Here is a 19,710-nt window from a genome sequence, read left to right on the forward strand (position 1 = left end):
AATATCAAAAATAATTTTTAAAAAATAAAAAAATATTATTTTAATATACTTCTAAATAAAAAATATATTCAAAAACAAATGTTGTCAAACTCCCTAAAATGCAATTGATTGCAAGCAAGTTGTATCTATGACATTGATAAAAATATAATAATAATTTAGTTCAATTATTTATTTAGAGAATATTTAAGAGTATGGTTGCAGTTATTTTTTAAAGTATTTTTTATTTAAAAATATATTAAAATAATATATTTTTTATTTTTTTAAAATTATTTTTATGTCAGAGTATAAAAATAATCTGAAAGCATTAAAAAAATATTAATTTAAAATAAAAAAAATTTAAAAAATTACTTTTAAATTAATATTTTCAAACAGACGTCAATTTTGAATTTTCTCACATGTCGGGTTTTCTTATAGCATAATCTTTAATTCAACACGTGCCAAGGAAAGAGGCGAGCTTTTCACCTCCTCTCAAAAAGAGTTTGGATTTTTTCTGCCGTGGTCATGAAGAAAAGGTTTTCTTTTGGCAACTAGTACATACAATGAATTCAAATATTCAACTACTCTTAGTCAACGTTTATTTTTGCGATCAAAAAAATTAGTTTTAATTTTTTTAATTAATTTTTGATATTTTAAAATTATTTTGAAAAAATTAATGTTATTTTAAAAATAAAATAAAAAAAATATTATTTTAATATATTTTTATTTAGAAAACACTTAGTCAACGTTTATTTTTGCGATCAAAAAAATTAGTTTTAATTTTTTTAATTAATTTTTGATATTTTAAAATTATTTTGACATATTAATGTTATTTTAAAAATAAAATAAAAAAATAAAAATAAAATTATTTTAATATATTTTTATTTAAAAAACACGTGCAACTGCATGTACTTTCAAAAAGAGTTTGGATTTTTTTCTGCCGTGGTCATGAAGAAAAGGTTTTCTTTTGGCAACTAGTACATACAATGAATTCAAATATTCAACTACTCTTAGTCAACGTTTATTTTTGCTATCAAAAAAATTAGTTTTAATTTTTTTTAATTAATTTTTGATATTTTAAAATTATTTTATTTTAAAAATAAAAAATAAAATATTATTTTAATATATTTTTATTTAAAAAACACGTAAAAAACAACTGTTATTACAATATCAAACAATATTATATTTATATTAAAATGTATATGGTATTGTAATGTAAAATGTTTTTTAATTAAAAATATATTAATATATTTTTGTTATTTTTAACATCAATAAATTAAAATCATTTAAAAATACTTAAAAAAATTCTTTTAAAAAAACCAAAAGGCAAATTATAACATAAAACAAACACTTGTTATATCTTATGGATAAACTGCGATGCTTGGACTATCATATGAACGGGTTTCGATTGAGCTTGAGTACGGCTTCGAAGCAGGTTCATATATATATATATATATTAAGACTTTTCTTCGTCTCTCTCTTCTTCTTTTTCCCTAATCAATTCTTATATATATATATATATATATATATATATATATATAATATATTATATATATATATATATATATATATATATATATATATATATTTAAGAATTGATTAGGGAAAAAGAAGAAGAGAGAGACGAAGAACGAAGAAAAGTCTATATATATATTAAGACTTTTCTTCGTCTCTCTCTTCTTCTTTTTCCCTAATCAATTCTTAACTCATAAGGCTATTGTAACAAAAAAAAAATAATGTCTTTATTAGTAATTTCACATGACACGTATACTTCTCTAGCATTGTGTTTTATGCTTTCTAGCTGACCGCCATGCTCTCTTCTTGAGTACGTGGTTGCGGCACATCTAGATTTGCCAAGAATAGTGAGCCTTTGTTATGAAATATGATGATTAGTTTAAAATTAATAAAATTTTAGTGGATAAAATTAAAAGAGAAGAAGCTAAAAAGCATTTAATGGAAAGAAAAGATGCATGAAAAAAAATGAAAGATAGAATTAAAAAAAAAATTAAGAAAAAAAAATCATCTCCTTTGGTATTCATATGAACAGTGAGGGAGGCAGGGGAGACTCTGGTTTATTTAGTGTAGTAGTAAAATCAGAACTTTGGGTGCAAAAAAAATAGAAGGAAAGATAATCAGAAAAGAACGAAAATACCACATGAGCTTGAAGATTTTTAAAAACTTGCCGCATTTCTTAGTATTTTCACTGTTTAGAAATACCATTTATTTTAGTATTTTTGTTAATTTAGATAAAATAAAATAAACTTGATATAAATTATAATATCTTAAAATCATAGAAGAAAAACCCATTAATTAGCTATTTTACCTTTTCTCTGTTGCGGGTCATATTGTTTTTTTCAACAAAAAATAGTTATTCAAGCTTTTCCAATGCTTTTATATATATATATATATATATATATATATATTAAGTGTAAATAAAAAAGCTAATGAAAAAATTTAATTAAATAAATTGAAAATCATCTTTACAAATAAATGAACAAAAAGTCATTAATTATAACTAATAATGAAATTAAACAAAACTAAAAGATATATATAGATTAAAATATTTAATATTTTATTTTATAACATGAGATGCAAGTTAACGTGCTCCCTACACTCTTACGCATTAACCTGCACTGAGCTAAAACACGCAACTGTTATTAAAATGATTAAACAAATAATTTAACAAATGGTTCATAAATCTCAAATGGTTTTGACTTTCGCTAATAATCAGCCAAGGCCATCTACCCAAATATTGGCCTCCCTGTTCAAATGGGAAACACAGAGCAGCCCCCAGTTTCTTCTAGAGCATCTCCAACGTAAGACGTGGCATTGGAAACCTTATTTAAAATAGAGCTGTGCCAAAAAAGAGCATCTCCCTGTTCAAAAAGTACACGTATTGTTGTTATAAAAGACAATGTTAGAGACAATTTCTTACATTATTTTAATAATTCTACGAATTTATAGTATTTTTAAAACTCCTTTCTTATTATTATTTTTTTTATTTACGTGGGTGTCCGGGTCAGCTTGCGCGCACTACGACTAATCTCACGACTCATTGAACATCCTGCAAACCCAGTGAACATGTAAGGTACCGCGAGGATGACAGGCGTGCACGATGAAGTTTGAACCCAGGATGCAGAGTAAAGAAACAAGTAACTTTTCTTATATTTTTTTATCTTAGGTTGTGCTGTCAATAGAATAAAATATTGAGTAAACTTGAGAAATAATGTTGCCATCACATTACTAATTTACTAGCACAAAAAAAATAAACAATAGATTGTTTTAAGATAACTTTATTTATCCTTTCCTTATCTATAATTTCTTTAAGTTTATTTTTGTCAATAACTAACTGCAAGATAATATTTTTTATGTGTTGAAGATAACTGTATTTCTGTAAGGGAAAATTTCAGTTCTGGATATATACTAGTTATGCTTCTGTTCAGCTTATATATGTTTGTTCAAGTTTACGTTTGCACAAACCTGAGAGGAAAAAAAGGAGTCTAAATCATGTGCACATATTTGTTATTTATATGAATATATTTATCTGGGTATAATTTATTTGTTTATGTGTGTGCGCACTATGTTTTTTTTATTTTATTTGTTTTTGTGTTTTAAAAATATTTTAAAAAAAATATTTTTTTTTTAAATTAATATTTTTTTGGGTATTTTCAGATCATTTTGATGCACTAATATCAAAAATAATTTTTAAAAAATAAAAAAATATTATTTTAATATATTTTTGAATGAAAAACAACCGCAATTACACTTCTAAACATCCTCTAAATCTACCCTCTAAACCTATTAATGAGAATTTGCCTACACTAAAATGGGTTATAAGTTAACATCTCGCTTAACTCTCTATGTTTTATATATAGTTTTTTAGCATATAAATTACTCGAATAAAAGATATATATATATATATATATAATATATATTATATATATATATATTCATGTGCACATATAATATGTTGGGTTAAAAGGTTATGAATAAATTAATATAAATGATGTATGTTTTTTAGTATATTTAACTGCTTTAAATATTTACAGACAATACATCAATCAGTTAAAACACCTATTTTTTTTATTCCATAGTACAATACAATACAACACAGCAAAATAATACCATTTGTCGGTATATCATAAGAGCTTATTTGATATTAGGATAATGGTTTTTGGTTACATTATACATATTGATACTAAAATTATTTTTCCAGTTAGATAAAAAAATTAATAAGCTATAACATCGAAATTAAGAGAATCTGTGTGAAGATTATATTTCCACTTTCTAATTTTTGAGTTGAACTTTAATTGAGAGGATTCGTAGCTCTGTTGCACAATCACAAGGTTTTTGTGCTAGCAAAGTTGCCTCCCTGAAGCATTTAGAGGTGCCTTGATAATAACAGTTTACAGATAAAAGATTTGTTTTTTTTTTTTTTTTTGTGAATTTAGATTTGAGTTTTGTGGTGGTAATATAATAGTTGTTGAAGGTTTATGTGGTTTTTAACTTTTAAATTAATAGGATTAGTTGATGTGCACGCAAGCTAGTTCAGATATCTATATTAATAAAAAAATATAAAATAAAAAGAAAAGAAAAGAAGAAGAAGTTGCCTCTCCTGCAAACTTTTGATGTTTAGCACCAATTTTACAATGAGATGAGGTTGGCGGTTCGCTGGTGAGAGGGAACTCTCCAACATTCAATGACAACGAAATATTTAAAAAATAATATTATTTGTCAACCTATTTATATATATTAAAAAAAAATGCCGGCGCCTCCTTTTTAGTTTTATCAAAAATTATTTTTGGTCATTTTAGTTTTAAAATTACATCCAAAACTTTATTTTTATTTCATTTGAGTCTTAAAACTTGAAAGAGAAGAGAGAGTTGCTAGATTAAAAAAATAAGAGAAAAAATATTAAGTTTCAATCCATTGATAAAAGTTTGGGCTGATCCGTATTTGATTCAAGGTTGTGCCCAAAGCCCACATAGAATCCATACCTGTTCAAGGCTTGGACCATTACTTCTATCATTTAAAAAAAAAAAGAGATGCCTAAATTTCATCGACCCTCCTTTATTTCATAGTTAAAAAAAAAAAAAAACCACAAATTCAGAGTAAACGATTTATTGTTTTATTTTGTCAAATTTGCATTTGCAGGAATTCAAATAACTTTCATCATTTGATCGATGAATGGTTGGCGATGGACCTCTTCGACACACCATGTCATCAAACGGATGCCTTTCTTCGGCAAGGGCAGGGATCCAACAATGCCAACAGGAATAATGCTAGACCCTTGAATTGGAACAATGTGAACCGGAGGACCCCATCCATAATCCACCTGATTGAACCCTAATCTGCCCCATTCTGATATAAACAGTGTGGTGTAGATTAGCGGTGGCGCAAACGGGTCCTCTCCATTTTTCATATCGTCACCCTTCAAATACTTGGAGAATTCTACTGGTAGATTACCCTTTGCTTCTTGTATTAGCTTTATCACCTCAACATTTGATGCCTGTGCTAGTGTCTCACTTGAAGTTGTGATTGTCACCGGGAAGAAACAGTTGCCATAGAATCCCTTAGGCAACGGAGGTTCCAAGAGCTGACGACAATTTGCAAAGAAAACAAGCTTGACCTCGGTATTTTGCTCGAAGTTGACAGCTAGAGTTCGGAATTTCCAAAATGTGGCCGCGACGGCTTCAAATGTGGAGCACATTTGACTGGTTGAATCATGAAATTCTGTCTTGACTTGTTTGATTTGATCAAGAGAAATGTCTATGTTGGCATGCTGTAGCCTGTAATTGGGCATTGCTGGTGGTAGTTTTGGCAAAGTATTCATCTTTTCTTGGTGAGGTGGGAGCGGACAAAAGTCTCTACACCACACCGGTGTGGTGCTTGGATGCTCAAGGCCTCTAGCATTCTCCCCGACAGCGTTGAGGAATTGCGCAGCACCAAGGCCATCACAGATAGCGTGGCAGAATATGAGTCCAATCACAAAACCCCCACATTCAAATTGAGTAACCTGAAAAGGAAAAATTAGATAAACAATGGATACCTCAATTAGCACTCAGGTGTTCTATATTCCAACAAAACGCAAGTGTCTGTAATAAATGTTCTTGGCTATGAAGGACTTGTTACTTTTCCATCAACCTTAAAAATCAATATAACCTAATGTATCCAAGGTTTTTTTTCTTTTCTGCTGAAGGTCCTGTGTGGAAAGTAGTCCTCTCTCATCCTCTGAGTTCCTCCTACACGTTCACTTGTATTGAAAGTTTAAGTTCAACCTTCTGCTGTTCCTTGGAGACTCTGGCTTATCAATATCAAATGTACATGAATCTTAAGAGCCATACCTGCATTTGCACAAGAGGTTCTGTCCCTTCAGTTTCAGGAACATAATCCGGAAGCAGATCATCATAGGGGATAGACATGACATTATCAAAGTAACCAACAGTGTCGAGAGTACAATTAGCTGATGCCTCAACGAACCACACACCTTGTGCAGAACATTCGATTTGAAGCTGACCCTGGCTGGACTCTTTAAGCCATCCTGCAAGAGGGTAATACGGAACCAATGCCTTGGACAGGGCTTCTCTGATCACCTGTGCCGCTTCAGGACCGTGCCTAAACACGTGTAGTGTTCGAGCATTGCATCTTAGCACAGGCAATCTGTCAATGACTGAGAGATCAAGAATGCCGGACGGTGTCCGCTCAAGCGGCCTAATCAGGCCTCGGCTTGATCTGATTACGGAGAAAGCCATGGCCATATGATTGCTGATAAGGAAGCTCTAACAAGAACTGATGTACAATGTCATAACATAACCATTACCTTTTATACAAGGAGTTCTGAATAGATAAAAATATAATCTGCTTGGCTTTGAAGTCTAGTTTCGCTTTGACAGCAAGAGAAGATAGGTAGCATGCTTGGAACAGGATGTCTCACTGAACGCTCAGGGAATAAAGAAAGTCACTTGTGGTAGAAATATAGGAGAGGACGAGGAATGTCTAAAGGAACCCTCTCCCGTCTATTATTAGCTCGACCATTGTATTGAATGTTCAGGATTTTTCTGTTTATTTAATTCCAACTTGTATCTCTGCAGGGGGGAAACAGAAGAAAAGGGCATCACCAGCATTTCTTCCCGTTGAAAGCAGTCCAGATGCTCGAAATCAGTGCCAAGTGAATGATTTTTTTAATATTTTTGGTGAAGTACGGTGCCTTTTTAAAGTTAAAGGTAGGGCAGAGAGGCTCCATGGATGAGTCTGGTTGCCTTTTAAGGAAAGGAAGGGACGGTATCAGGAGTCTATTCCCTGAAAGTCACTATAAAATTAAAACCTCCTTGTCAAACGAGCAAAAATATTAGTATATAAAATACGACGAGATCTCCATCACGTCTCGAAACTTTAAGAATGATAAAATATGTTCGTCGAGTGTCGCTGGCTGGGACCTATGCAGACTCGATGAGGTAATGTCTCGATGATCTTTATAATTACAGTGTTGATAAGGAGAAGTACTTATTTTACTCTTGACCCCAAGTGGCCAAGGGGCCTACTTATTATAATATAATAAAATGAAGATTAAAGCGCTCAATCAAGAGTAATCCAATCTCAACTCTCATGAAGGTTGACAAAAAAAAGACTGCGTGTTTTGGTGCTTGTAGCTTGGTTCCAATACTTGGCTTCATGTTCTTGCTCTTATCAAACTCTCGTTGAATTTTCTACGTTGGAAGATACTTTTGCGTGTTGAGGTAGCCAATTTGTAGAACAAAGTAGAAGAAATATTGTAGTGACGCACGAGAGGACACAGTCCACCTCCACTTTCTTCCGTGGCTGCAATATCTCGTGAATGAGCTGTTTGAAAGTGAGTTCTAACTAATTTTTTAATAACGTTAAAATTATTTTAAAATATTAAAAAAACTAAATTTTCTCAAAAATATTTTTGCAGAAAAATCAAACAATGCCGTATAAAGCGATCGATAGACGCCCTCTCCTTTCTCGTTAGTCAATGACTCCCCTTCTTTTCAAAAACAAAAATACAATATTTCACCAAAAAAAAAAAAAAAAGACTCCCCTTCTTCTTGCTGGTAAATATAATCGCCACATCAAATTCACAATACGTGTAAAACGAGGGAGACATGATTCAAATGCTCATCGGCAGATGCAGATCTTCATCGTTTTCCATGAGATCGGAGATGTAGTGGCATGCGCCGGCTTATTCACCAGTCAATGTCAAACCTGACGCCGAACCCACGCATAGCCAGCCATGACAAATTGAGAACCCAGCATCGATAAGAAACATGACGTCTTCTCTTTGTCCATCTGCCTCCTGTAAGTGGGGTCATTGCCACCGTAAAATAGACTGCTCTCCAGTCATTATAGACTTGATAACCACAGGTTAGCCTTTCAGAAAGAAAAATGAAAATCCATTAGAAGTCTCCAACTCCTCGTCCAGCACTAACTCCCTCTCTCCTTGTCCAAAACAAAGTTACGAACCCCTTTTTCCTCTTCTTCTTCTTTTCTGGAGATGGAGAATGAGCCTTTTCTCGGCAACCAAACAAGTTACAAACCCAAACCCGTTGTCACTCTCACTCAGTCTCTTTCAACCCCAATACTATTCCCTGAAATCCAAGATGCCCCAAAAACACCATCCACTTCTCCTTCTCCTTCTCCTCCACTCGGACCTCCGAATACCCATTTCAAGAAACCCGGCACTCTTCACAGGTGCAAAACAGCTCCTGCTATGGTTGTCATGCGAGGGTTTCAACCAACAAAGCCCCAAATCCCTAAACCACAATCTGATTCTACCTCTATAATCAGGCAAGCCACTTTCTTGCTATCCATGTATCTGCTTCTTGGAGTTGTTATCTACTCTTTCAACACTGATCACTTCTCGGGTATTGAGACTCACCCGGTTGTTGACGCTTTGTATTTCTGTATAGTCACTATGTGTACCATTGGTTATGGTGATATAACTCCTTTAACACCAGTGACAAAGGTCTTTGCTTGTGTGTTTGTGCTAGTTGGGTTTGGATTTATAGACATCTTGCTCAGTGGGCTAGTTAATTACGTTCTTGATTTGCAAGAAAGCATGATCTTGACTAGCATTGAAATGGGTAAAAATCGAAATCACGAAGGATTTTCAGCTACTGATTATATCTTTGATGTGAAAAAGGGAAGGATGAGGATAAGATTGAAGGTTGGATTGGCACTTGGTGTGGTGGTTCTGTGTATTGGAATTGGGACCTTGGTTTTGTACTTTTTGGAGGATCTTGATTGGATTGATTCGGTTTATTTGGCGGTTATGTCAGTTACGACTGTTGGGTATGGTGATAGGGCGTTTAAGACCTTGCCAGGGAGGTTGTTTGCAGCAATTTGGCTTTTGGTTTCGACATTAGCGGTAGCAAGGGCATTTCTTTATTTGGCAGAGGCTAGGATTGATAAGAGGCACAGGAGGATTACCAATTGGGTGTTGCATAGAGATATCACTGTGGAGGATTTGCTTGCTGCGGATATGAACAATAACGGTTTCATTAGGTGCGGCTCTATATTGATCTCTTGCTTGTTCTTATCTGTCTAATTGCTTTTATTTCTGGATAGGTATAGCTCTTCTTGTTGGGAATTTTTTTTTAATTAATGATATGATAATTTAGGTAAAAACAAATCCTCAAAACATTAACTAGATGGGGGAGGAATTGTTGAAATATGTATTGTGGAGTATATAGAAATAGCTGATTAGTACCATGTGTGTGAACACGTAGATGGAGATAGCTTCTTACCTAAGAGAAAAAGTAATCCGCTTCTTACCAGAAGTTTAGTAGCCTATGCTTTGAATTGGGGGCAATGTGTGATAAGATGGAATCTGGATGAAATGCTGCTCTAGGAGATGGATATTGAAAGTTAATTAAACACTTCCTTCTTTTTCTGTGCTAACTATCCTCGATAATTACTCTCAGATTGTTGGGTGGGTTGAGCATTGTGTTGATGCGAATTTTAGATAAGCAAATTCTAGTCAAACTGCTGATGTATTATGTTCCCAAACATTGAAACGCGGATCAAAAGTAATTAAAATCTTAAATTCCTCTTGTTTATGAGCCAAGTTAACCTGGTTCGTGCCTTCTAATTGTTAGTGACAGGCTCATGAATTGAAGACAGTGCGTGATGGGCTGTTGTCTTGTGAAGTAATTGCTCTATTGGATTTGGAGACCTTTAGCATAGTTAGGATGGTTTAGCATATAGCATGTCACATTCTAAAACCTTTCTTGCTTATTTGCATGAAGTTCTTTTGAAACTTCAGCTAAATATGATGTGCTGCAAGACAATAATCTATGTCTCGTAGATTGCATGATCTCAGGAGACTCGATGGACTATGTTGCCAATAGGTTTCCTACTGAAATTGAAAACAACATAGGAGAGCAGGTTGTCTGATATTTATGACTCCATTAGTATTTAAAGATTATGGATTTAAGCGCGTAAGGTCACTCTTTGACTAGTTCTTCTCAAATAATAAGTTATATAGTATTCGGAGTAGTTAATCTTTAATTTCCTGGATAGATATTTTTTATCCAAATACTTTTGAGTTGAAAAGGCAAGGGCTCTTCATAGCTGCTCCAAGCCATCATGTTATGTGGAACATGTGTAGATCGAGATGCTGATATCAATCAACTCCTCTAAACTTCCTAATATCTTCCTTCTTTTGTTTCTCGATATCATTGCAGACGATGTAATTGATCTTTTTTTGGGGTTTTACAATGAATTCTCTTTATGGGAATCATAACATGTAATCTGGCACGCTGGATAGAGCCTCTATTGATTCATTTTGTTTCTTTGTTTTTCACAGAAAATTAGATATGCAGTCTTTCAATCTAAGATAGGATCATGATTCATTTATTTTTCATCCTTTTTTTTTACAGTAAATCAGAGTACGTAATCTACAAGCTCAAAGAAATGGGAAAGATTGGCGAAAAAGATATATTGCAGATCTGCAATCAATTCAGCAAGCTTGACCCGAACAACGTGGGAAAGATAACTTTGCCTGATCTCTTGGAGAATCGATTGTGACAATTAATCACATAGATCAGTCTTTATTTTTTGTTTTCGACAGAAGACTTTGGAAATGCCCTTTTATTCTGGGAAGTGCAGGTAGGCAGAAATCTTGGCATCAAAGTTCACTGGTACACGTGTACATTCTATCTTCAATAGTCCTAGCAAAAGATGCATTAGGTTGCCTGAAGCTGTTGAACAAGCAACTGTACAGTCATGGAGAGTGTAGATATCTTAGTACTTTGATTTTTGAAATTGTAGTGATCTCAAAATTGAAAAGAAATAGAGAGAATTTGTTACAGGGACAAGTTTTTCACTCAAAATCTCAACCTCACACGGCAGTCTGGTCCCACTATAGTAAGTCTTTTTTTATTTTATTTTGCTTGAATTTACTTATAACTATATATTTCGCTTACCAAATCACATTTTAACTTGACATCTGCAAGCGGAATTATCACAAGCAATAAAACAAAATAGTACATAACATATTCATGAAAATTCTCAACCTTTTATTATTACCTCAACAAAGAAAATATATAATGCATTAATGTGTGTTGTGCACAAAACTTGTATGCTACATAGCAAAAGCTTTCATTGCTTTCAAACCTATTTAAATATAATATTGTGAAAGTTACAAAGCAAAGTTGTCATCCTTGTTTTTCATGACATAATAGGACAAGTTTTCCTCAATGTTCTCCATGGATATAGTTGAGCAATTATTGGACAGTTTCTTACATGTTTCCTTGAACTTAGTGACCATATAGAATATTCTTAATCATGCCCCATGTTTGACAACCCATCACCATGACCAAACAATCCTCCTTCCATCTAGCTATAACTTAAAGCCATCGAAACTTCCAACAACTTTGCTGCAACTTTCTCCTACAAGCTGAATGTTTAACTGCCAGCCTTTAATGCCAGTCCTGTTGTATTTTGTGCCAGCTTAAATGGTCCATTATCCAAGCCCCATATTCATGTCAAGCCTAGAACCTCATGGCTCGCATAAACCGTTGCATGCTACCTGCCGGGTTCGATGCTATCTGTGGAGGCTGACACTGTCTTTTACTGTCGAATTCTCAGCAATAATTGAAAAACAAATATTAATATTCCTATAAAAATCCATAATATTATTTTCAGGAACATGAAAAAACTGAATAATAATTATATATAATGTTAAAAAAATATAGTGCATGTAAATGTGAACCTAAAAAAAATAAAATTGGATCCAATAATTTATTTTATTTATTTATCGGTACTTAAATTTGAGAAGAGAAAGAAAAACTCATCAGAAAATAAAAAAAGAGAAATAATTTTGTTACTTGGACATATTTTGGTTACATGAAAAGGTCAATTTTTGTGTTAACGGATTAAATTTGACAAGAAAAGTGCCATTAAGATTTTTTAAATCTTTATCTTACCTGAAAAAATAAATTGAATAGAAAGAATTTTTTTTTATTTAATTTTTTTTAAACCAATTTATTGGTGTTTGGAGTTGAGAGTTTGGTTTATTGAGGTTTTGATGATGTCTCTAAAGATTTATTTTAAGTCAAAATGAGTTACAAAAGAGATTTTTAAGGCTAAAAACTCCAACCTAATTTTTTAGACACTGGAGTTTGGGCAATGAACGAGGTCTTTTTCATTTTTTTTTTCAATAAAAAGAAGGGTTTGGCCATTAAGAAAAAGAAAAGGAAAAAAATGGCCACTTGTGTTGGCTATGCCTTGTAGCCCACGCATATCCAACCTTTTATCTGTTAGGTCGAGCACTAAGCTTGGACTCCTTTGTATTTTTTTAAAATTTTTTAATTACAAAAACTAAAAGGGACTATAAAGGAAGACATATGAAGGTATGTGGGCCAAAAATAACTTCTTCTGTATGAATTTGAGATTTGTCGTGCAGTTTCTCTTTGTTTTATACATTAGCCCTTTTTTTTATATTTATAAAAAAGTAGTCATAAAAAAGAAGCAATTGGAAAAAAATGATGATGAAAAAAAAAAAATAAACTTATAAATATTGTGAACTAATATAATAAAATATCTAAGCATTTTAATATATTTTGTAGCTATAATTAATTAAGGTTGTGCAGACCAACAAGGATAGTGACAACTAAATTGATGGCTTGCACTGCGTTGTAGGTCATATCAATTTTTTTTTTAAAATAAGAAAACAAAATACAGATACTATTGTTTTTCTAGTATAAGTTTTTAAAAAGCCATATAGGGATTGATTTATATGACTCGTTCAACTTAGTAAGTCTAAAAACAGCACTGATGACCAATGAAAATGTAGTTTGACTCAAAATAAATATTTAAGATGAGTTTTTTATATATAAATATTGATATGAAAAATATATTGAATCAATTCAAATCAACCCGAGTTAATTTACCAATTTACATGTAAAGTTATGAAATCATAATAACCTCATAGAAAATAAATTAAAATAAATTATAAAACTAAATTTTTAATAAATTTAATATGAAAGGATGAAATTAAAAAAAGACTTAATTAACAAAAGAAAAAAAAATAAAAATTAAATCAAGGATGTAATTAAAATTATAAAAAAAACACACACTAAAAAATGAAAATAAAAATACTAAAATGCATGGTATCTTGTGAATAGAAGTAAAATAAAATCTCCTCGTCTTTTTTGTTTAATAGGACTCTCATCTATGCGGCCCTATTTAGCCGTGACAAAAATACATCCTTTTTACGGGATTTTAAAAAAGGTGAAGATAATTTGATGATGCAAGCGCAATAATACAGCTAAAGTGGTGGTCTTCCAGCTTGAACAGCAGCTGGTTAGTTTTTAAAAGAAATATTTATTTTTTTATTTAGAAATATATTAAAATAATATTTTTTATATCAATGATCGAAATAATTTAAAAATATTAAAAGTATATTAATTTTAAACAAAAAAAAAAATATCAAAATTTTTGAAAACACAAGTTATACCGCATTCCAAAGGATATCTTAATGTTCTCTCAGCTGGCCCTGGATTAGGCAGTGAACTGAATCTCCAGAAACCCCATGTCCAAACAAGAACCATCTCTTGTTTTTGGGACAGCTTCCATGCAAAACATTGTTGCTTTTGGACTGCGATAGGAAGAAAAAGGTCCTGATTGATGATCTACCAACACAATCAAAAAGAAAAAAAAAAAAAAAAGCAACATGGTCTGCTGCCTTCAATTAGGCCCATAATTAGATTAGAGGGTCCAGATCTGCACCCTTTAAACCGACGTAGGCCCAAATGTAAAGCCCACAGACAGTGAAAACGAGGACTAAAATTGTCCTTTTATAGGTCAGCCACTCTTGTTTTTGGGAGTTTGCGTTTTCATCCTACTCTCCATTTACTTTTCAGAGAGAAAAAGAGAGAGATCCCCAAAAGTCCAATTCCTAACCCCAAACTTTCCAAACAATCCCAAACCACAGTTTTATTTCAATTCACCTCCTTCACCATCAAAACCCAAAACCCACCTTAATTCAAACCCTTAAACCCCCCCAAATCGTTAAATCTAGGGTTTCCTTTTCTTCTCCGATGGAGTAAAAGCTAGGGTTTTTGTCTGCCTCTTGTAATCTTCGCTTCTGGATCAGTTTGTTTCTCTCTCTCTTTGCTTTCTCTTAATTGTTTTTCTTTCAAAGTTATTATCTTCCGGTACTACATTGCTTTCATATATTGAATTTAGGTACTGTGAAACCCGTTCTTATATCTGCCTGCACTTTTTGTTTCATTGTTTGCAAGAAATAATTTTTTTTTTTTAATTAACAATTGCTTAAAATGCTTACAGTTTGAATCTACTGGATACTTCTGTTTACAAAGGTCGCGAGTTGTTTAGATTTGTGCCTTTCAAATTTTATAATTTTGTCACTGCCACCAATGTCTTGTTTATATATATTAATTGGATGTGCATTTTCCCTTTTCTAGTGGTTGATGGATTTTTTTTAATTTTTTTTGGACAGATTGTTTTCTCTGGTTTTATTGAATTCGAACATTTGACTCTCGCTGCAAATAACTGGAAAGAAAAAGCCATGAATAACCTTATTGTGATATGTCAGTCTGGTGGGAAGTTTTCCACTGCTAGTGATGGTTCCTTGTCGTATGTTGGTGGAGATGCTCATGCTATTAGTGTAAGTCGTGAGACTAAATTTGATGAATTGAGGTTGGAGATTGCAGATATGTGGAAGTATGGAACTGATTCAATGACCATCAAGTACTTTCTTCCTAATAACAAGCGGACTCTGATTACTATTTCAAGTGACAAAGACGTCCAGCGTTTTCTTGATTTTCATGGAAACTCAGGGACTGTGGACGTTTTTGTCATTAAGAATGAAAGCTCAACAGCATTAGCTGCAGTTACGCCTAGTACAACTGAAGCCACACCAGTGCCTCCTCGTAAAAGGTAACTTGCATATGTTCTTGGAATGCGGATGTTGAAGGTTTATGTTGTTTTCCTCTGTTAAATGTTTAGCCTGGCTTCTGGTTGTATTTAGAGGCAACAGGGTCTGACATTTAATTTTAACTGTAATGAGATGCAGCTGACCATGTGGATACAATGGTTTCCAAACTGATTGAACTGGCATACTTGTATTTTATATCATATTAATGCATGATCGGTCTTGCAGGTCCACAAGGAAGAGAGTGATCCAACAAGAGTATCCTCTCAATGTTACACCTGTTGCCCAAGCTCCTGCCCCTGCTTTTCTTGCTTCTGCTTCTGCTTCTGCTTCTGAGAATGCTGGGGGATTCAACTCCTTGGCTCCAGTGCCTACTGAAGTTCAGAGTGTTGGACAGATGAAACGTGTTAAGTTATGGGAGAATTGCATAACTGGCCTTCACCAGCAGTTTAACAATGTACGTGAAGTCCGTGATGCTTTCCGCAAGTATTCCATTGCTCAGGGATTCACAATCAAGTTTAAGAAAAATGATAGTATGCGTGTAAGTGCCAAGTGTAGTGTTGATGGCTGTCCCTGGAGGATTTTTGCATCAAGGTTGTCTACCACACACTTATTCCGAATTAAAAGGCTGAATGAAATTCACACATGTGGTGCTGGTACCAGTACAGATAGTCATCCTCGAGCCTCAAAGAAAGTAGTGGAAGGTATTGTCAAGGAAAAGTTGCGTGATAGTCCTAATGTCAAACCCAAGGAAATTGCTAATCAAATTCAGCAGGAATTTGGAATTGAATTGAGATATTCACAGGTTCGACGTTGGATGGAGGCTGCCACAGAGGAGATTCAGGGTTCATACAAAGAGGCGTACAATCAATTACCATGGTTGTGTGAGAAGATTGTGGAGACAAATCCAGGTACAGCTGTCTCTCTTAACACCAGGGAGGACCTAAGTTTTCATCGGTTATTTATCGCCTTTCATGCTTCACTACATGGTTTTCAGAGTGGTTGTCGCCCCTTGCTTTTCCTTGACACTATGAGCCTGCAATCAAAATATCAGTCAGAATTGCTGACTGCAGCAGCAGTGGATGGAAATTATGGTATTTTCCCTGTTGCTTTTGCTATAGTGGATGTTGTGAATGATGATAACTGGCATTGGTTTTTGGTACAATTGAAAACTGCTCTTCCAACATTTCAGCCAATAACATTTGTGGCTGATAGACAGATGGGGTTAAGACAGTCAATTTCTGTGGTTTTTGAGAATTCTTACCATGCTTATTGCCTTCGCTATCTGTCAGAAGAGCTGAAGAGGGATCTTAAGGGTCCATGCATTCATGAAATTATTGGAGTCATCGTTGGACATCTTTATGATGCTGCATATGCTCCCACACTTGATGCATTTCGAAAGTGCATTGAAAGCATCAAGAGTATTTCACCTGAAGCCTATGATTGGATTTTGCAAAGTGACCCGGAAAACTGGGCAAACTCACTTTTCCATGGTGCGCGGTACAACCATATAACATCAGGCATTGCTGAGTCATTTTACAGTTGGTTAACTGAGCTCGCAGCATTACCAATAATAAAGATTATTGAGACCATTCGTCATAAGCTGATGGAACTAATTTACACTCGAAAGGTGGAGTCAGATCAGTGGCTAACAAGATTAACTCCATCCGTGGAGGATAAATTACAGAAAGAGATTCTCAAGGCACAGTCACTTCAAGTTATGTTTTCACCTACTAACACTTTTGAGGTACAAGATTTCCTGGGTGCAGTTAATGTCGTTAACATAGATGCTTGGGACTGTAGTTGCAGGGAATGGCAACTTAACGGTTTCCCATGTTTGCATGCTGTAGCGGTGCTTCAGCACATTGGTAGGGATGTGTATGACTACTGCTCCAAGTACTATACAACTGAAGCTTTTCGTTTAACATACTCTGAATCAATAAAGCCTGTTCCGACGGTAGATAAGCCTGTGCTTGGAGAATCATCAGAGGTTCAGGTAAACCCTTCCCCTCTTCGTCGTGTCTCTGGCTCTCCCAAGAAGAGAAGAATCCGGTCAAGAGGAGTAGTTAAAAGGCCACTGCATTGCAGCAAGTGCAAAGGTGAAGGCCACAATAAAGTATCGTGCAGTGTTGTCTCGTAGATGAATCATGTTTATAGAGTTGTAACTCAATTTTTATGTCAGATAGATCGTTATAAGGCTGCCTGTTTAGCATAGGGATAGGTTAGATGGAAAACTAGGTCGCACTCTGATGTGAGTGACTTTTAAGGGCGTGTACTGTGGTCGGATTGTGCAGGGTTTAATTTTAGTGTGGCACTTGTTTTGCATCTCTTGATTTTCATGTCAAACCCATGTTTATCCCGCCTTCTGGTTTCTGTGGTAGCAAATCAGAATATACATTTTACGCCATTTTTGGCAGATGCAAGATTACATTTTACTATTACTGGGTTGTTGTAACAGGCATGGTATGTGCATGAATCTGGTGTGTTCTCCTGTGCCCCCCATTAGAGGATATCAGCAATTCAAATTCTATCCATGTAGATGTTCGCGTAGCTTGAAGGCTCACTGATCACACATCAACCCTGATCCTTTTGGTATTTCCCCACGTTCCAACTGTTGCTTCTTCTGCAAGAACCTTTGTGCTTTCACCTGTGCTCGCCAAAGGAGTAAACCTGAGATATCTCATCATCAGTTTGAGCCGTCTGCTAAGAACCATGTGAATCAACTTCTCTGTACAGGAACAGCTTCCTTTTAACCTCCATCTTGATTTTGATATTGTCTGATATATCGAGTCCCCTCCTTGAAGAAAATCAAATTGAAAAGGCATCAGTATTTTACTTTTTATTGCCTCCAGAGGATTGTAATTTCCTTTTTTGCTACGACTATCTGGGCCTTCAATGGCATTATTACATAAACCTTATGCCTTCTTGTCGACCTCGGATGCGCTGGCCTTTGATTTTGTCATAGTGTTTATTTTTCTTCACCAAAGACACAAGACTTGGGACTCTTGATGAGTTCAGACTTAACACCCTCATTTTAGGGCCTAGATTGAACACACAATAATGGGCCTAATATCGAGCCCAAAATTAAGCCCAGGACCTGTCCCATTCATCGTCAGGTCTCGACACAAAATACAAGGCAAGGTCCATCAAGAAAACCAGCCTAGGACCTCATGGGTCATATTTAAAGGATGTATGAATATTTAAAAAATATGAGCTTTCGTTTTTTTTTTAAATTTCATAAAAAATTAAATTGTAATTATAAAGATAACTAAGACGTGAGACGATTTTAATGTGCATTTTTTTTACTATACACTCTCTAACATATCACCAGGATTGAAACAATCCACTTTCTCTAAATTTCAATTTTGTTACTTAAACATTTTCTTAACTTAATTGCACCATTTGGACCCAAATTAATACCCACTTGCTTCTTCTTCATCTTCTTCTTTTTTTGCCAGAAATGGTTGAGTTAAATGATAGAGAACCAGGTAAATAAAAAGAAAATACGGGAGGCAACTTGGAATTCCATACTAAAAGTTTAGTTTGGTCCATTTTTAGTTAATCGGTAATCAATTACTTTAGTTATCGTAAATTAATTTTCATACAAAATTTTATTTTTATCAAGTGTTTCATTTTTTTTTGTGGGATTAATTTGTTAAAAAATTCTTTTTATATAATTATCATGGTTTCATAATTCGGATCATTGATGTAAAAGTTAATCTAAATTGGCTCGAACCATTTCACTTTTCATCGTGTAACTTGTTTTTTCATAAACAATATTATCTTACAATTTTTTTTCTCTAATGTTTTTTCTTTCAATTTTATTATTTGTCTTTTTTTTCTTTCTTTTTTATCATATATTTAGGTAAAAAAAAACAAATTAAAAAATTTATTAAATTTTGTGTTTTTCATAACCCAAATCACGCTTGATAAATTTAACTGCAAAGCTTAGATTAATCAATTATGTTATCATCTTAAATTTTTTAAAAAGATACCATACTTTTTTTATATATATATTTGATTTATTTTGAATTGTTCTTTATCATACATTTCATTTTAATTTTGTATAATTAATTAGTTTTGATTTGGTTTTTTATAGAATGTTTTATCATTTTAAATTTTTTTAAATTTAAATCATATTGTGAGTTGTTGAGAATCTTGTTATTTAAATTTTACATTCAAAAAAAGCGGGTCAATGAACTTGGAGATTTCATGTTTATTTATTACCGATTTTTTTCTAAGAAATTTCTAAGCTTGTGTTCACAATTCTACTTGAACAAATAATTGTTGTACTAGGACTGGATGGTGTCTTAGCC

At 33.5% G+C, this 19,710-nt stretch overlaps 3 protein-coding genes across 3 annotated transcripts; 2 read left to right on the forward strand and 1 right to left on the reverse strand.

Annotated features, from left to right (window-relative positions):
- Positions 1 to 5,013: 5,013 nt before the first annotated feature.
- Positions 5,014 to 6,832, reverse strand: LOC118041119 (acyl transferase 4). The gene is made up of 2 exons (XM_035048260.2): positions 6,321 to 6,832; positions 5,014 to 5,992 (listed from the first exon to the last, which is right to left on the reverse strand). Exons 1-2 carry the CDS (start codon positions 6,732 to 6,734, stop codon positions 5,135 to 5,137), a joined length of 1,272 nt encoding a protein of 423 aa, XP_034904151.1. The 5' UTR covers positions 6,735 to 6,832; the 3' UTR covers positions 5,014 to 5,134.
- A 1,161-nt stretch (positions 6,833 to 7,993) lies between these two features.
- Positions 7,994 to 11,305, forward strand: LOC118041118 (two-pore potassium channel 5). The gene is made up of 2 exons (XM_035048259.2): positions 7,994 to 9,498; positions 10,875 to 11,305. Exons 1-2 carry the CDS (start codon positions 8,489 to 8,491, stop codon positions 11,020 to 11,022), a joined length of 1,158 nt encoding a protein of 385 aa, XP_034904150.1. The 5' UTR covers positions 7,994 to 8,488; the 3' UTR covers positions 11,023 to 11,305.
- Positions 11,306 to 14,306: 3,001 nt separating this feature from the next.
- Positions 14,307 to 17,835, forward strand: LOC118041116 (uncharacterized). The gene is made up of 3 exons (XM_035048258.2): positions 14,307 to 14,592; positions 14,960 to 15,399; positions 15,623 to 17,835. The coding sequence occupies exons 2-3, from the start codon at positions 15,029 to 15,031 to the stop codon at positions 17,532 to 17,534; spliced, it is 2,283 nt and encodes a 760-aa protein (XP_034904149.1). The 5' UTR covers positions 14,307 to 14,592; positions 14,960 to 15,028; the 3' UTR covers positions 17,535 to 17,835.
- The last annotated feature ends 1,875 nt before the right edge of the window (positions 17,836 to 19,710 follow it).

Source organism: Populus alba, chromosome 14, assembly GCF_005239225.2.
Source record: "Populus alba chromosome 14, ASM523922v2, whole genome shotgun sequence".
NCBI classification, from domain to species: domain Eukaryota; kingdom Viridiplantae; phylum Streptophyta; class Magnoliopsida; order Malpighiales; family Salicaceae; genus Populus; species Populus alba.